Source organism: Coffea arabica, chromosome 2c (assembly GCF_036785885.1).
Source record: "Coffea arabica cultivar ET-39 chromosome 2c, Coffea Arabica ET-39 HiFi, whole genome shotgun sequence".
Classification (NCBI taxonomy): domain Eukaryota; kingdom Viridiplantae; phylum Streptophyta; class Magnoliopsida; order Gentianales; family Rubiaceae; genus Coffea; species Coffea arabica.
This window is the reverse complement of record NC_092312.1, coordinates 13,735,380-13,753,284: the sequence shown is the minus strand read 5'-3', so window position 1 is coordinate 13,753,284 and position 17,905 is coordinate 13,735,380. Positions and strand designations below refer to the sequence as shown.

General features: G+C 31.0%; 1 protein-coding gene across 1 annotated transcript; it reads left to right on the top strand.

Moving 5' to 3' along the window:
• Nucleotides 1–13,146: 13,146 nt before the first annotated feature.
• On the top strand, nt 13,147–17,905 carry LOC113726173 (uncharacterized). Its single transcript, XM_027249736.2, has 7 exons — nt 13,147–13,602; nt 15,706–16,105; nt 16,238–16,314; nt 16,412–16,448; nt 16,542–16,746; nt 16,844–17,234; nt 17,336–17,905. Exons 2-7 carry the CDS (start codon nt 15,712–15,714, stop codon nt 17,480–17,482), a joined length of 1,251 nt encoding a protein of 416 aa, XP_027105537.1. The 5' UTR covers nt 13,147–13,602; nt 15,706–15,711; the 3' UTR covers nt 17,483–17,905.

Below are 17,905 nucleotides of genomic sequence, written 5' to 3'. Positions count from 1 at the left end.
ATTATTTGTTATTATTAATGTTATCATAGAAATCTAGAACCTCCGAAGAAACTATGATACCAGTTTACTAAGTTTGACCCTAGAAAATTGAAGTAAATTTTGATTGAATCATGTAAATTCTAACATCTCTTTATTTGATTTAATTTTACTTTGATATTGTCTATTGGGATTACCAAGAGCTCTTTTGTCAATTTTTTGGGACCCCACCTAACAATTGTCCAACTTTTTGTTCAATTTGGACTGCCAACTTCGCATGTGTATGTGTTAAATTCGCACTAAATTTACATTTATGTCACTATTTAATGACACTTTAGGACACCTAATATTGGTATGGGCTCAGTGGAACCCTGGCACTTCACAATGTTCCGAAAAACATATAGATTCAAAAAGGTAGTAAAAACTGTTGTCACAATCTAGTTAAATTGGTAAGAATACTAGTTAAGCAACCAAGAGATTTTTATTCGGTTCAAATCCTTTTTTATCTGCTTCATCCTAGTAAAATACACAGTTTCTCGAGTACTCACAACAAAAGAAAATAATACAAATAAAAAACTGAGTAATCTTCGAAATTTTGAATTTCTATTCTATACCAGGAGAGCATTTGCTATTTAATGCCAAGACAAAAAAAAATTGCGCTTGAGGCTTTTTTTTTTTTGTTCTAATTGTGCTTGAGGTTGATGCTAAAGACTAGTAAAATTACACCTTTTCACCCTGTTCAACTGAAATCGTATGACAACAAAATAAACCAATTGTATAAACTTACAATCCAATTGCTGCATGGACTTCTTCTAGAACAAAATCTGTACTATTGATCTGTGCTTAAAAGAAGAAGGAAGACTTTTTCCTACATATTTATGAGACTATCAGTTTTAAGCTTACTTTTCACATGCAAGAGGTCCGATGAGGATGTATTTGGATAGGAGATTATTTGAATAATCACTGTAACACTTTTTGTTATATAGTATTTATGAGATAAAAAATTAGTTGAAAAGACAAAATTTAGTCGAAAATTGTGTTTGTGATGTACGTAAAATATGAGTATGGTGTATACTCTTCTAAATTAATTATTTCAAGTTGCTTATAAAAGGGAATTCAAATGATCTCAACAAATGACATATTATTTCCTTACTTCTCACTTTTCTTTCAGAACTATTTAATCAAGTATTTTTTAGTATACCATTTGGAATTTTGAAAGTATATCTCAATCCAAAAGTTACTATAAGAAATCAAGTTTAGAATTAAATATTTTGAAGAAATTAAACTAGAGGTGCTAGGTTACTATAATTACCCCCGAACTGCATAAAAAATATACTATAATACTAACAAAACAGACTAACTTGGATTATGAAATTGGGAGGATTTTTTTTTTCAATAGCGCTATAATGCTTTTTGTTGATATATATATATATATATATATATATATATATATATATACTATAAAATATGATTAAAATATGTGATTGTGATGTAATCAAATAATTTTTTTTTGTAAATAATGTATTATCCAATCAAGATCCTTTTGCATGCAAATAAATTGGTGTCTTCAAATTTTAACCGAAGCAAGCAAGCCATCCCTACAAGTTTCCGTGAGTCATAGTCCAGTCAAAATGAGTTCGTGTGATGCACAGCCCAGCCCAGCCCACTCTTTCTTGGCAAAGTGTGAGGCATAGTCCAGTCAAAATGTGTCCGGCGTTACTGGCATCGTAACGCTGCACTATTTCTCTGTGACACGCTCGATGTATTTTGTAATTGCTAATCTTTTTTTACTCTTTTTCCTTAAAAAAAATGAATGAAATAATTTTATTGACTTTGTTTGTTTTTCTTTTCTTTTACAATAGAGATATCTCATCTCTACTTTTAATCAAGCCCGCGGGCTTGAAAGGTCTATGACTTGAAGAATGTTTTCATCACATTAATAACCTTTATCAGTAGGCTTCAACTTTTTGCTTTTGGGGACCAGGAGCAGATAAAAAGAATGAAAGTCCATTTGGTGGCCCTATTAAAAGATCATTTACTGCAATCTCGCCTATGAATATGGAGGTTGTATCACATTATTGAATATCAAATTTTTTTTTGCACAAAAGTACAATTTATATAAATTAATTAAAGAACTTTGATTTATAGCTAGGCTATAGTAATTTGATAGTTACATTACTTAAGGTGGTTCTGAGTAGTTATGTTAACAAAATGTGATCAGGTAATTAAGGTAAAAACTAAAAACTAGCTAGCTTCTATTATAAGGATAAAATTAAAAGTTGTATAGATAGATGCATAGATGTTGCTCCCCTAAAATGGCCAAGGAAATAAGCTAATCCAAAAAGCTTCATTATATGTCAAGCTCTTGAAATTATATATATAGTAAGTGATATTCCGTTCTTAAGTTCTCAAAATTTTCCTTTTCTTTCTATACACTCAAATTTGGTCATCTTCTTGTCTTGTCAAGTGCTGAAGATGTTAAGAACTAATTATTATGATGCTTGACGCATTGCAGACACATCTATGGTAGTACAATTAGAAATTTCAATGCTACTTGATCCCTAAATAAGGTCAGACACCTACATTTTGATTCTGTGAGGGCAAGTAAATAAGCCTGAATGATTCTGTTGTAACCAAAGTATTTCTATATAGCGATTTGAGTCTTCTTGATGTATCAATATACTTAATATGAATTTAGAGAAAGGTCAAATGATTTCTAGTGGATAATGAATAGGAAAAATTAAAAGAAAAAAACTAGATATTGAGGTTTATTAAGGAGCCAATTTTAGTCCTAATAGCATTCTAAAGCCAATTTTTAAACCTTTAAAATTCATGTGCCTGCCATGACACATAATTTCAGGGGGAAAAATGACATCACTTGTAAATTACGAACCATATACGCCTCCTCTTTCTTGAATTATTAATCAGAAAAAGGGTTAACAAACGTTTCAGGAAAAAAAAGGCAAGAGGAAAAATAACCAAGATAACTTCTAAAATGGGAAATCTAAAAGAGTAAATTATATATATATATATATTGACAATGTACACATTATCACGGTTGGATGCATGACACATGAGTAAAATTTGAATTTTATATTTAAATTCAGATGAGTTATCATGCATCTATTGGTGATAGTATATACACTGTCAGTATATAAAAAATTAATCCAATCTAAAATGTCATACAAAAAAGATTTCAGAAAAATGCAAGAATATATTATGAGAAGGGGAAAATGATGATTGAAAGTACAGGGAAAATAATAAGAAGTACGTGTAAACATAATAAATACTAACTAGATGGCAAACAAATAGACCAGAGTTGCAGCCTGTAATTCAAAGTAAGTACGGCTTTTGGGGTTAGCTCAGCTTCACAGAATCTCGACACATGGACAAAAATAGATAAACAGTTAATTAATTCTAACTCTACCCCCAATCTTGAGTAGTAGGTGAAGAAGTAGCCACTAGGCCTTTGGCTTGGTGGTAACCGCCAACTTGGTGAGACCAAAATTTATCACAATATGTGCCGACCTTAATTGGTTGAGTTCCTCTTTTTCTTTTCCTATATTAGATTATATTAGGTTATAAAAATTTTATCGTTACGACGAAAAAAGGGGTATACAGGCTTTTTGATAAATGAGCCAATCCTCATCATTCGCCCATCATCAAATGGACCGTTTGTTTTGGCTGTAAATAGACAAAAGCTACTGGTCTGCCATTGAAGTAAAAGTGTCAAAATGATTGATTCAAACGGATTTGAGTGGATTATAATTAAATAATGGGTATAATTGAATTAATTAATTTATATTTATTTAATAAATTGGTCAAATGAGTCAACTTATTTATAGATATTTAATAAATGGATATGGCCATACTCAATTACTTATTTATAACTCATTTGAAATTTACTTATTTTTTTAATTTTTTTGCATGCTGTTTGACAAGAAATATTGATATTATTATTATTATTATTATTAGATTGGTAAGAAATTCAAATTTGTCAGCTTAATACCCACTAAAAATTGAGTTTAGATGTATAATTATTTTTAAATGAATATAAAAGAGTAAGTCCAATCAACGCACTATCCATCAATTAAATGAATTTAATTGCATATCCATTTAGACTCATTCAAAATTCATTACATATCTAATTCCACTTATTAGTTAATGAGTTTGAGCAAGTTAATACAATTGGATTATGATTGACACCGCTGCATCAAAGTAAGCTCGATTGGATGGAAAGCAAGGAATTAGTCTTGCAAGCCTTGATACAAGCATTCCAAGCTGACTAGAATACAAGTCATGAGCAGCGGCGGCGAAACCAAAAAGGAATATCTTACGTAGTTTGAATAGGGAAAACAAAAAGGAAAAGAAAACCTAATTGCCATTGAAACTATCATCCCATGGTAGACACGTTACTTTTTAAGGCCAAAAAGTGACCTGATATCTTCTTAGGACCAAAATGCTGCATTTTGTATTTGCAAAAAACAAATTCGCATCACTTTGAAAGTGTATAATTTCCTCCACAAACAAGTATGACTTTAAAGGCAAGTTATAAGTTTCAGCACCCAATATTCATATTCCGCGCTTCTACTTTCAAAATTCAACTTGCAAGTAATGCAAGCCTTATAATGAAAAATCTCAAAGAGTTTCAAAATTCATAGCTACCAGCTTAGTTAGCATCCGTTGTTCGCGATTCCATCAAAGCATAGTCTTACTATAGTCATGCTTGGCAAGGAAATTAAGTATTCCAGTTTTCATTAAATGCAAAGACAGCCACATAGCAAACAATATGAAATAATTTAATACAAATCCAAAAGTTGTTGGTTGCCTGCAAATTGATGGCCTTTGACTCGAATACATATTTTTCAATGTACAATATCACATTTTCAACTCAAAAGTTCACATTCACAATTTTAACAAAATACAAGTCAAGAGAATAGAATTGTTGAGAATTATATGGCTAATAACTTTATATTTCACAACTTCAAGCCACTAAAGCTATTATCCATGTATATAATTTTTCCTTGGTGACAGTGTAATATTTTCTTCATGTATTATCAATACCGTTTATTGCTTGTGAAAATGCAAACCTCAAGCCGGACTAAGATTATATGAATTGAAGATAAAACTAGAGAATTTTAAACCACCGCTATTTAAATATAACTTGAACCCTCATAATTGCAATTTTTTTTTTGATGTACCTTGATACCACTATTCTTAAGACAATAATTGGTCACGTTATACATGCATTTCATGGAGTATATATCTTTATCACCAAATTAATCATTTATATGTCAATGCCAAAATTTTCAATCGGAATAAATCCGTTAATATAAGAAACATTGAAAGTTCACTATGTAACATGACAAACTCATGTGAAAATAGTTGCTTCATCCAACATATATTAAAAACTCAAAAACGGCAAAAAATTATTATATTTAGTCTACTAATATACAAAGACATCATGCAAGTACCATGTTTCCCTTGAACAAACAAATACATGATATTCTGTTAATAATAGGCAACTTGGATTCAAAGGTATATATTGTGAATTATTTATATGCTCTTACATAATATTGATACCAGACTCTAAAGCACATAAAACCAATGGATATTACCCTTTCTAGTCTCAGTCTATAATTGTGACCATTCACATGAAACATCTTGTTTATTAAAGTTTGTCCGGATTATGTTATACACCATGTAAGATTCTTATCGTCGGGATTATGTTAGTTTTATGATTAGATTATTTAGAAGCAAAACATGCAATGATAACCTTATCTTATGTGAAGAGGCTAACTCGTCTTAAAATTGTTGGTTCTAGACCAAAATAAATCATATAAGTCACAATAATTTCTCTAATAAAATTTAACAAAAATTCATACCTTAATCTTGCATTAAAAATGCAAATAATTTGTACCATAAAAATGTTGATTTGGCATGGATTGAGGTGCGGACTAGGTCGCTCTCTTTAAGACGATTCACGCGCCAGTGTAGTAGGTCTCAGCACGTCGCCTCCAGGATACAACAGCCTAGCCTTTTGCATACTGTAAACTTGCGTTTGGATTAGCTGTTTTTGGGATTGTTTTTCAAAAACAGCACTGTAGCATTTCGTTTTTGAAATACAAGTCCGTTTTGATTAGTTGTTTGTGAGGTTGTTTTTCAAAAACTATATGAAAAACTTAGTGTAGATGTTTTTTGGATTATTTTTAGAGGTATTTTTAAAACATGTTTTTGAGTATTTTTATAATTTATAATTTTTATATTTATATACATTTATGCATTTATAATACATTTATAAATATTTATAAATAAATATATTTATATATTTATATAAAAATATATACATGTATTATATTATATATAATACATAATATAAATATATTTATAAACTTATATTATTATAAATGAATAAATTATAAATGAATATTATATTAATGTATAAATGTATAAATTATGGATTATAATTTTTATACTTTTATATAAATATACATTTATAATATATTTATAAATATTCATAAATAAATATATTTATATAAAAATATATAAATGTATTATATTATATATAATACATAATATAAATATATTCATAAATGTATATTATTATAAATGAATATTATATAAATGTATAAATTATAAAATATAATTTATAATTTATAATTTTATATTTTTATATAAATATACATTTATGCATTTATAATACATTTATAAATATTTATAAATAAATATATTTATATATTTATATAAAAATATATAAATGCATTATAAATGTATTATATTATATATAATACACAATATAAGTGTATATTATTATAAATGTATAAATTATAAATGAATGTTATATAAATGTATAAATTAATATATTATAAATATATATTAATATTATGTATAAATGTATTAATATGTTAATATAAATGTATTAATGTATTAATATTATGTATAAATGTAAAATTAATATTATGTATATTAATATAAATGTATAAATCTATTATATTATATATAATACATAATATAAATGTATATTATAAATATACATAAATATATATATATATTATGTATAAATGTACATTTATATAAATGTATAATATAATAATATATAATATTTATATACAAATATCATAAATATATAAAAATATTTTTTAAATAAAATAACATATTTAGAATATGTATAAATAAATATATAATATATAAATATTTAATATACATAATATACATAATATACATTAATATTAATTATAAATATTATAATATTATAAATATGGTGTTTATATAATATTTCAATTTGTAATATTTATTGTATATTTCATTATATAAATATTTATATAATATATAATTTTCAATTTGTATAGTATACATAATATTGTATATATATAATATAATATATTATACATAATATACATTTATACATATTATGTATATTATATATTATATACATAACATTATTATACATTATTATACACAATAATGTACATAATAATATTATACATTAATAATGTATTTATTATAATATAATGTACATAATATATTATGTATAAATATTTATACATTTATGTATACAATATTACATATTATGTATATTATGTTATGTATATTATATTATATTATGTATAATATTAATGTATATAAATATTTATATAATATATAATATATAAACATATAATTTTCAATTTATATTAATATAATATATATAATATACATAATTGAAATATACAAATTGAAATATGCATATGGAGTTGTTTTTGATATAATGTTTGGATATGGTGTTTTTAGAGTTATTTTGAAAATACACATTTACTGTAGCATTTGGAATGTGAAAAACAGTTTTTCAAAAACAGAGGCAAAAACAAGGAATCCAAACGAACCCATAGTCTACTCCAATCTACACTATTGGAGCAAGACAGAAACCTCACACTAACACTGCTCTTTGCCTTATAAACTCTTATAGTAGTGGAGGAAAAATAGAACGTAGTATAGAGATAGCAAAGTATGTATTTGGTTTGATTGATAGATGCCTTATATATATAGGCTAAGAAATTAGGTATATTAAAATACCAACATTAATAGGAATTAACACCTCATATTTCAGTTACAAATTGAAAAGTCTAGACTCATTGTATAGCGGTAAAAAAAAAAGAAAATTACTAAATGATTTCATAAAACCTAATCATTACATAAGTTACAAAAGCAAGACATAAATCTCATAAGTTACACATTTAAATGTTTCAATTTGTAACTGAAAATTTATTTAAAGAATTTGTAATTTATTTTATTTGAATTCAAAATAAATATGTGATATCTTTTATTAAAATATCCAACACACTATTTCGTTTGTGGTTTCTTTGAGCCCCATATTTAGAAAGAACTAAACATCACCACCAATATCCTTGAATTTACCAAATAGGTTTTGTGATGGATGTATATTTTTATAAATTGTTTTACATTAGCTGTCAACGCATTGTCAAAGAAGTTTTAGGACAACCACTAGGATCGGCTCAGTAGTCAAAAGAGGGTCTTAAAATCCTTTTTTTTTTTTTTAAAGATTCAGGGTTAGAATCCTGGTTGAAACTCTTGGGAGTAAGAAGGGTTTGGGGAGGGATAGGAGAGTTAAATCCAAAAAAAAAAAAAAAGAAGAAGAAGAAGGTTTTAGTGCAATAGACTAACATCAATTAGAAAAAAGGACTATCATAAATTTTATTTTTTTACAATTTATTTTATACTAGGAGGAAGCTAGAAGAGGATAGCGGAAGCCATGAAATCGATCCGCCCAAATTTGACAAATTTATGGATGTCAATTGTTAGAAAGATAGCGTTGTCATTTTCTTTTATCTCAAATTTGTCAACCATTAATAGTTAACAAAAGCTAGTATAAAGAACTAGTTATGCCTTACTATTTACGTAACTTAGAAAAGGAGAATTGACATTCAATCAAATCTTAGAGGCAAGGTGAAAATTGTTATACGGTCTGGACTGGAAAGAATATTTAGAACCAAATTCATAAGTCAAGAGTCGTGATCGGCACTTTTAAAAGTTGGAAGACTAGATAGAAAGACGGCCAAAAGTTCAATGACCATTGGTATCGTTTATCTTGTTGATTAAATCAAAATCTCGAATTTGATGGTTCAAGAAAAAGTCCAATCCCAGGACAAAAGGGCATTTGTTAATAGTAATATAGATGAGATGCATAATTGATTTTATGGCAAGCAAACATTCGAAAGTCATGAGCACATTAATTACTTAATCACAGCATCCTTTTTCCCCCCTGTCGGCAGAAAAATCCCCAACATCTTTGACATTTTGCGGCTGAACCTGAATTGAACCGAAAGCTATGAACGTTGTTCCCTTGAAACAGTTGTTAGTGGTGATCTTCTTTTTTTTTTTTTCTTTCTTTTGAAGAATTGTTAGTGGTGATGTTCATATATAAGGGGGTTAAGGTACTTTCCCCAAGATTTAATTTATTAAACTCTATGACGCAACAAAGAGCTCAACTTGCTGCATTTGCGGCTCCTCGCATGACAAATTGCAATGTTCTAAGGTCTCCATTTTTTTTTTTCCTTTTTCTGTATCTTTCATTCTCTTGCGTGACAAATTTTATCTAGTGAAATTGGACCTACGTACATTGACATGCATAGGAGAAAGGATTGACCTATAAATTAAAGTTGTTGCGGGCAATGCAGAAATAAAGGATATATTGCAAGAAACAAAAACTAGAAGCAAAAACAGAGTTTAACTGGATTTGGGTTCATCTGTATATTGAAATTAAGCAAAAACCTTGACGTAATTGTTTGATTAGAAACTATATGATCCAGCTCATACACATGGTACAAGTTGTGTTGAATGGGACAAAGTTCAAAAATTATATGCACAATCTAGATTTGTGATCAGCATGACCTATTGATTTAGGCCGGTAAGAGCTGGCTGCTCCATGAGTGCTTTTGGTCAAATTAAAATGCAAAGAAAGAGAGGGGCCCTCAAGAAGAATTAATCTAGGGAAAGCAGTGTCCTCTCTGAAAGGTTTTGACAAAGTGCATGGTCACCTTTTTAGAATTTTACATTTAAGAAAACAGCCCAAGATTAATTAAAGACTGCAATTTGACCCCTATACAAAATGCTCAAAATTCCAAATCGAGGTGGACTATTGGATGCAGCCATGCAGAAGATAGAATGCTGAAAAGTAGCGAGAATAAACCAAAAATTCCCCTTATGAATAATATATTCCTCATTTGAAAGCAATCATTCTGGTGCTCTCATTTACTTTATGCTCCCATGCAAATTTTGGTCCATTTTTATGGACCATGACGTATCATTATATGCATGCATATGCTTCTTTTTTTTTTTTAGGTTGGACGTCTGTTTCCATGACAAATAACTAATGGGAAAAATGATGAAACGATTCTTTGAAAGATTCCATTGTCTTAAAATACTTGAGGTCAACTCTCTCCAATCCCCATGCGCACGAGAAGACAAGAAATCAAGAATTTTCTAAGGCATGTAGGTACCTCTAATGCTTAATTTTTTAAAACCCCCATGACGCCTAGTCCAATTCTAGAACAGTTCCTATGACAAAAACTTGGAATTTCTGTGGATATAATTTGTAGACAATTTCCATGCGTACACATGCTTGAAAGTGGACAACATACACATTATGACATTTTTGCTTGTTGGTGTTTGACCTAGCTACTTTTGTTAGAAGAAACAAATCGGACCTTTCAAAGATTAATTGTGGTTACAATTTGGTTTAGAAGACCATATTAGCACGGTAAAGGCTCAAGGGATGTATGAAATATGTTAAATAGAGTCAATCATTGAAATGCAACTATGGAAAGAATTCCTTGACTAACAATGCATTAAAACTTCGGCAACTCATATCAGGATTTCCCTATTTGCACGGAAATTTGGCTCTATAATTCAAGCAATTCGGTGACCCTGTAGAGAAGAAATTTGGTACTGCATGCATTTTTTCTCCGTCAACCCATCTATCTTCATCTTTTTTTTTTTTATTTTTTGTTTATAATCATATCATTATCAGCTGGACTGTATTTATCTTTCCAAAAAGAAAATCTGGTCTATTTACACAAAGAATGCAGACCGTGCACATTGAACAAATGAAACATGTTTGAGAAGGGACACTTCTAAGTTTAAAGATAGGGTTAGAGGTAACAATAATTACTTTCAGCATACGATGTAATCAAATTTTCCACTTTAAAGTATCAAAATTAGAAGAAAATGGCAAATTCATGAGAATTGTTTGGTGAAATGCAATCATGGTTCCCATTATATATATATAAATATATATATATATATTTGTTGAAATCAAGTTGTCAATAATGTATTTCGTAAATCTAGCCTGTTTATAATAGGTGAATCACCGTCCAAGCCAAGTCAATATGGCACCAAAAGAAGACTCTTCATGGCTTCGAGACTGGTATATTAAGCTTATGACTTTTCATTGCCGGAGTCATTATTTTCTTTACATTCATTGGAGCAAAAGTCCTAAGACTGAAATTTCAATTTCTCGTTTTTCCTGAAAGCAGGGAAGGAAAGGGATTTCAATCTTCCATTACTCCTATGACGAGGAAAATTCTATATATGATTTTTTTTATTGGATCATACGTCCAAATTACGCTTGCTTCTATGGCAGTGCGGATGTTTGTCAAAAGTGCAGGTAGAAGGGTAACATGCTTCATTTACTGTTGAATAGTTGCTTATGACAAATGGGTCAATTCTACCAGTTTGAATATGGAAGTCCTACCAAAATTGACTTAATTTTGGACTTTTAGCTTCCATTTGTTACCCCAAAAATTTCGAGAAATACATACTCAGAATTCAATTCTTTGAATCTAATCAACTAGTTTGAGCAAACTTGTTAACATTCAGTCCCATATTAAACTAGTAGTATTCTTTTTTGTTTTTTTGACCCAAACGGAAAAGGATGTTACCTTTAGATACTGAAATTCTATAGTATTGCTGCATTAGTATCTAATGAGGCTCAATTAAAGCGGTGGTTTCCAGTATTAGGATTGAAAACTGCTGTGAGATAAGTGATGAGGCTCAAGTGACTATTGAATGCACTAGTATGGCATTCACCCCTTAGAATCACAGTTTAGTGTCTCATTATCGTCCCCATTAACTTGGGATTGAGTTTAAGGTTTCCTTAAACCAGAATCAATACTAGCTACCCTCAGCCAGTTTGAGACTATGGCCATATTTGATAATCCAATTTAGAACTTAAATTTAATAGGTTCATACCTTAATATATTTAAACGTATTTGATAACAAAAAAAAAAAAGAATGTCTTAATTAATTTAGTAATTCTAAAGTGTTTAGGCAAAACGTATTCAAAACAATAAGTGATAAGTTATTTATTTATCAATATAGAATACTCTCAAATGTTAAAATTTTAGTACTTAATAATTTAGATTTCAGATTCCCTCTCACCTTTAATTAAGTTCATTTTCATCATGTCCATGAAAAAATATAAAAATGAAAAAGAGAGAAAACCATGACGAGATATGCTTTAGATTCACATCCAGTTGATGGGACTGGAAGAGATAATTTCAAAATTATATCAACTTTGTCCTGAAAATCTTTGAAGTTTACTTGGATTAGTCATGAAATATGAGTGCCAAAAATATTTAAATATGCGAGTGAAAAGCTTTTTAATCAATTAAGTCATTTCATTTGATGACCCAATCTAATTATACATTTATTTTTTTCATATGATTGTGCATGCAACACGATTGTCAAACAAAACTTTTGATGAAAAAGTGTATTAATTGAATCATTTTACATGATAAGACTGCAAATTCTTCTGTAGTTATGTGGATTGATCTCCAACACCATTTTTGATCTGTCAAAGAAGAAAAATGCAACCATTTCTGTCCCTACATTAGAATCACAATTTAATTATAAGCAACATTTAAATATACAACATTTTTCAAATTTCAACAAACACCATACACATATAAATTAATTGAAGGAGTCTGCAACAAAGGTCAAACAAACTAATTTAATCAGAGGCCACCACCAAGAGAGAGAGATAGAAAGATCCTAATTCCTAATTCCTACCTTGAACAACTGTCAAAGAGAGGACTAACACAAGAAAAAATATAACCCCTTTAGAAAGTCACATGATACTCTCTCAACCAGCCAAAGGGACCAGTCTCGTCTGTATCCATATTTCATAATGGAAGAATTATTGCTTTATTATGAGCACAAGTGGACTGTCCGTCCAACGTTGAATTTCAATCTTTGGATTACCTATTTAACTCTTTTGAAACATCTGAAAACTTGATCCCCTTTTCTTTGAGTTGAACTTCGATCACAAACGACCAGAAAATAATACAAGTTTTAGTTCTCCTTGCTTGTCCTCCCATCAGCCAACTATATCCCTCCCTCTTCTCTTTCCTACATCTTTTCTTCACTTTGACAATAGAACTTAAATCTTGCTTAAGCTCAGAATTTTGGAAGTTCGAGTGAAGCCCGATTGATAGAGTATATAACTCGTCATCGACATCAATTCTATTAATCATCTGAGAAAAGTTTTGGAAGCTGTGGCATAGTTGATAATCATCTCAAGCAAGTGCTGGTGTTGGAAGCTCAGGAATCAAGAAATTAATTCGCTGAATGGTTTGTATCTACGGATCCGATGAATTCTTTTGGTTATACTTGCCTTCTTTAAACTGTTTTCCCTCTTCTATAGAAATTTTGATTGATTTAGGGGTTGCATGAATCACGGGTTTCTGCTAATTACTTTTCGTTTGAGCCATAATAGTTACCTTCTGATTAGGTTGGTCTTTTATTTATTTTATTATTTTTGTGTGTTGTGGGGGGGGGGGGGGGGGGGGGATGATCCAGACATCCCACAAATTACAAGGAAAATGAACACATAAAATTTGAAGATATTTACTGCTTCTATATCTCAGTTTTGCGGTCTAAAAGCCCACCTCTAGAGGGTTTCACCTTGCAAGTGAAGGGTTTCATTTCCTCCTGCTTGCTTGTTCCTTTCTGTGTTTCTTCCTTTCTTGTATGACTTTTAATCTTAGGTACAGGTCAAATATTTGTAACTAGTTCACTACTTGATCATGATTTAGAATTCATACATCAGAAAAAAAACATGAAAGGCAAATAAAAGATGAGAGATTGGTAATATTCTTACACGGTCAAGCTGTTAGACAAGTATGAGCTTTTGCGTGATTGAAAATTAATCATGACTAGGAAACTTGAGGAAATATATCACAGTAGGTGTTGGAAATTGATTGCTTCATGAAAGAGGTTCCATATCAACGTATGTACTCATTTATAACCTTCTGAACTTTTCTTCTACATCACATTATGCTGACCCAAAACTGAAAGGCTATCTCCCTTCTCTTCTCCATTTTTCTCTTCTTGTTTGAGTTTCTCTCAAGAATAAAGAAGTTCCTTCTCATTTTTAAGGTTTCATGCCTTCTTTTGCACTCATCTAATCAGGTAAAAGTACTATTTCTAGGTTAATACCCTTTGCTTATATAGTAATTGAAGCTTACGTGGTCATCCGTATTCTACTTTCTGTTCAGTTGAAATTTCAATGTTTTTTTTTCTTGTTATTAAAGTTTACGAATGAACTTGCACCATAGTGCAATAATCTATTCGTGGCCTGTGAATTCTCGGCAAGGTAGTAGGTAGATGAGCCCATGAATGAAGGATATTTTAGTTGCTTGCTACTTGACAAAAAATTGTTTTGTTTTTTCTTGACCTTCTTCTTGTTCCCATGGGAGGAGATAGGATGATTAGAAATTCGAATGATTGCCCTCCTGCACTACGAACTAGTAATCGGACCATTAACACCTATATACATATTCATCCTTCTTAATCTTACTATGAGATTAAAAGATTAGGTATCGGTGTAGTCACAAAGATTATTTTGGATAGGTGTTCGATGACGTCACAGACAGGTGTTATTTTGTAAAAGTGTAAATAGAGTAGTTGAAAATCTTAACCCTAATGATCCATGCATGCTTCACATTGGAACAACATACTCAGAGAGACTTAATATTTTCTTACATGATCAACACTTCATTTTCCCCCAAAACTAACTTATTGCATAGATGGCACTTAATTTCTCTGGGTAACACCGGCAACAATGCCGTTATTATCTTGTTGGGTGCTCTGCGTTGAAAGTTATTAGTATTGAATAGGGAAAAGACTGATGACCATACAATGAAAGGATGTACATCCAAAAAAACACAAAATTCAGCTAATAACCTCACCTTGGTGTATCTTCCTTTATGTAGAAGAAAAACTAAATTTACGATTAATGAGTGCTCATTGGGTACTCGTTACAAGGCGTTTCGTGTATTAGTTTTGAGTTAATCCTATATATGCTGACATTATATATATTATCATGGTTGAATGTATGACACATATGCAAAATGTGAGTTTCAAATTCAAATTTAGATTATGTGACAAACATCTAATGATGAAAGTATATACACTGTCAGTGTATATAAGATTAATCTATTATTTTTTTTTTGGAAAAGTATAGTTAATTTGAAAAAAAATTTCGTATGTGGGGAGTCCATTAATTATGATGGATGATGTGTATTAACATGCTAGGTTAAATATGATTTAGATGTTTAATTAACGCGTACCCAATGTGTATCCATTAATCTTTTAATTTATTAATTTCCCAATTGCTTCTTCCAATTTTAGATCTGGATAATTAATTACTTTTCACTTCTTGAACATGTGTAGCCATAAATGTCAACTAAAAGTGCAACTACTTTAGCTGAAGAGTTCAATTGTGAAGCGATGGTTGAAGATTCTGATGTCAATGCAAAATTAAAGAGCGATAGAAATGAGGATGATACAGCACAGACATCACCAGACTCTTCACTGAATATCTCATCCATTGATTTGAATGAAGAAGCAAGCAGCAATGTAGATGAGGAAACCAGTAGTGAGGTTCCTGACTTGAGTCTTGTGGATTGCGAGAAATCAAGCGAAGGAAACTCAGAAAATTATTGTACATCTGTCGAACGAAATGAGAAAAAGGTTCGTCAATATAATCGATCTAAACTGCCGAGGCTCAGATGGACACCTGATCTCCATCTCTCTTTTGTGCATGCAATTGAAAGATTAGGTGGTCAAGAAAGTAAGAAAAAGAACTTCGCTACTGTTTTGCTTTTTCCAAGTCCATTATTTGTCATGAAGTTTTGTCCTAGTTAAGATTCCTAAACATATAGCAATGGCCACTCATGGAATTAAATTAACTTTTCTTGGCCAGGAGCAACTCCAAAACTGGTGCTTCAATTAATGAACGTTCGAGGACTAAGCATTGCTCATGTAAAAAGTCACTTGCAGGTATAGAAAGTGCTCCTTTTTGCTACAACTAGTTCTACTAGTGTCTTTTGCTACTTCTGCATCCTTCATTTCCCTGATCACTTCCCCTTGATTTCAGATGTATCGTAGCAAGAAACTCGATGAATCTGGACAAGGTAACTCTAACTTTCTTCACTGTTCATGCTTTCAACCACTAGCCGCATAAAAGTCTTGATAGTTAGATTGACTAGTTTGTTTTGTATTGACAGTAATAGGTCTAGCTAAAAGAGGGATGCAAGGAAAAGGTCCCTTTTCAGGGCGAATGGACCAAATGTGTAGCCCTGTTGAGCAGTTCAGATACCAGAATGGTGCAATTGTTGTAGCCTCCAACCCCAATGGGGGAAACAACATTGTTAATATTCTTAGTAATGCATCACTCCAATCTCCTTATGAGACTAAATCTCTCTCTTCGAGGTAATCAGTTGATAAACCTAAATAGTGGTGATCAAAGGCAATGAAACTTGGTCCAAGTTACTAATTAACTTCTCTTTCTTCATTCTCCTGTTTCCAGATTCCAGCAGTGGTCTTACTATCAAGATAGTATGATGAAAAGTCAAGGCAAGTCTTGCAATTCAAGCATATTTCATGCCATGCATGGAGCCACAAGAAATGGTCCCATTAGACCTAGCAGTTTTCTTGAAGAAAAAAGATGGCCACCACGTGAATTCAGTTCACATCACTTGAAAGAGAAAAGGGTCGACCCTACAGCTAGCAAATGGGCCAATGCTCCTTTTCAACCACTCTATAATCAATTTCATCAACCGGAAAATTCAGCCGGGGCAACCTACTTCATGCAGCGAGCTAACTGGAATCGTAGGGATAGCTTGACAGCTGAAAGGGTTGAAACGAACGGAAATAATCCTGCCAACATCTTGAAAATTGAGTCCCCGTACAGGCATCAGGTAATGCCCCATTTTCTGCTATAAACATTCTTTCACCATTGGTTCAATTATTTGAATATGCATTCTTTAATCTTACTGAATTTTTCCTTCCTTCTGTTCAGATGATGAATGAGCATAAGATCCTGGATGGCAAAGAGTGGTCGCCTGATTTACAACTCAGTTTAAGCCGAAGTCTTGGGAGCTACAAGGACATGGCGCAAAATAAGGGTGAATCGGATGTCAACACAAGGCTTTCTCTTTCTCTCTGAAACCTTGATCCCTCAGTGCAATCTAGCTTGTAAAATGCACAGACACTAGCAAAGGAGATGATGTACACAGTATACTCACAGAAACTATTGGTAAACACCTAGATAGATTGGGTTTACGGCCTTACTTGCGATTCATGTGGTATATTCAAGAGACTCTCCATACATACTTTTTCCACATTCTCGTACATCATCGCCATGATCATGTGATTCTTGACTATACCACACGATTTACAAGTAGACCTTTAAACTGAGTCTATCTAAATGTTTTTCCAAACTGGTGGTCTTGGCTAGAAGGAGACTGAGTACTTGAGGTCTCACTCGCACACTTAGCTTAGGGTGTGAGATCTTCTAGTGGTACTTGTGTCGGATAGCCTTTATAACTTTAGACGAAGAACTTCTGTACGGCTTCTCTTTTGAGCTCCA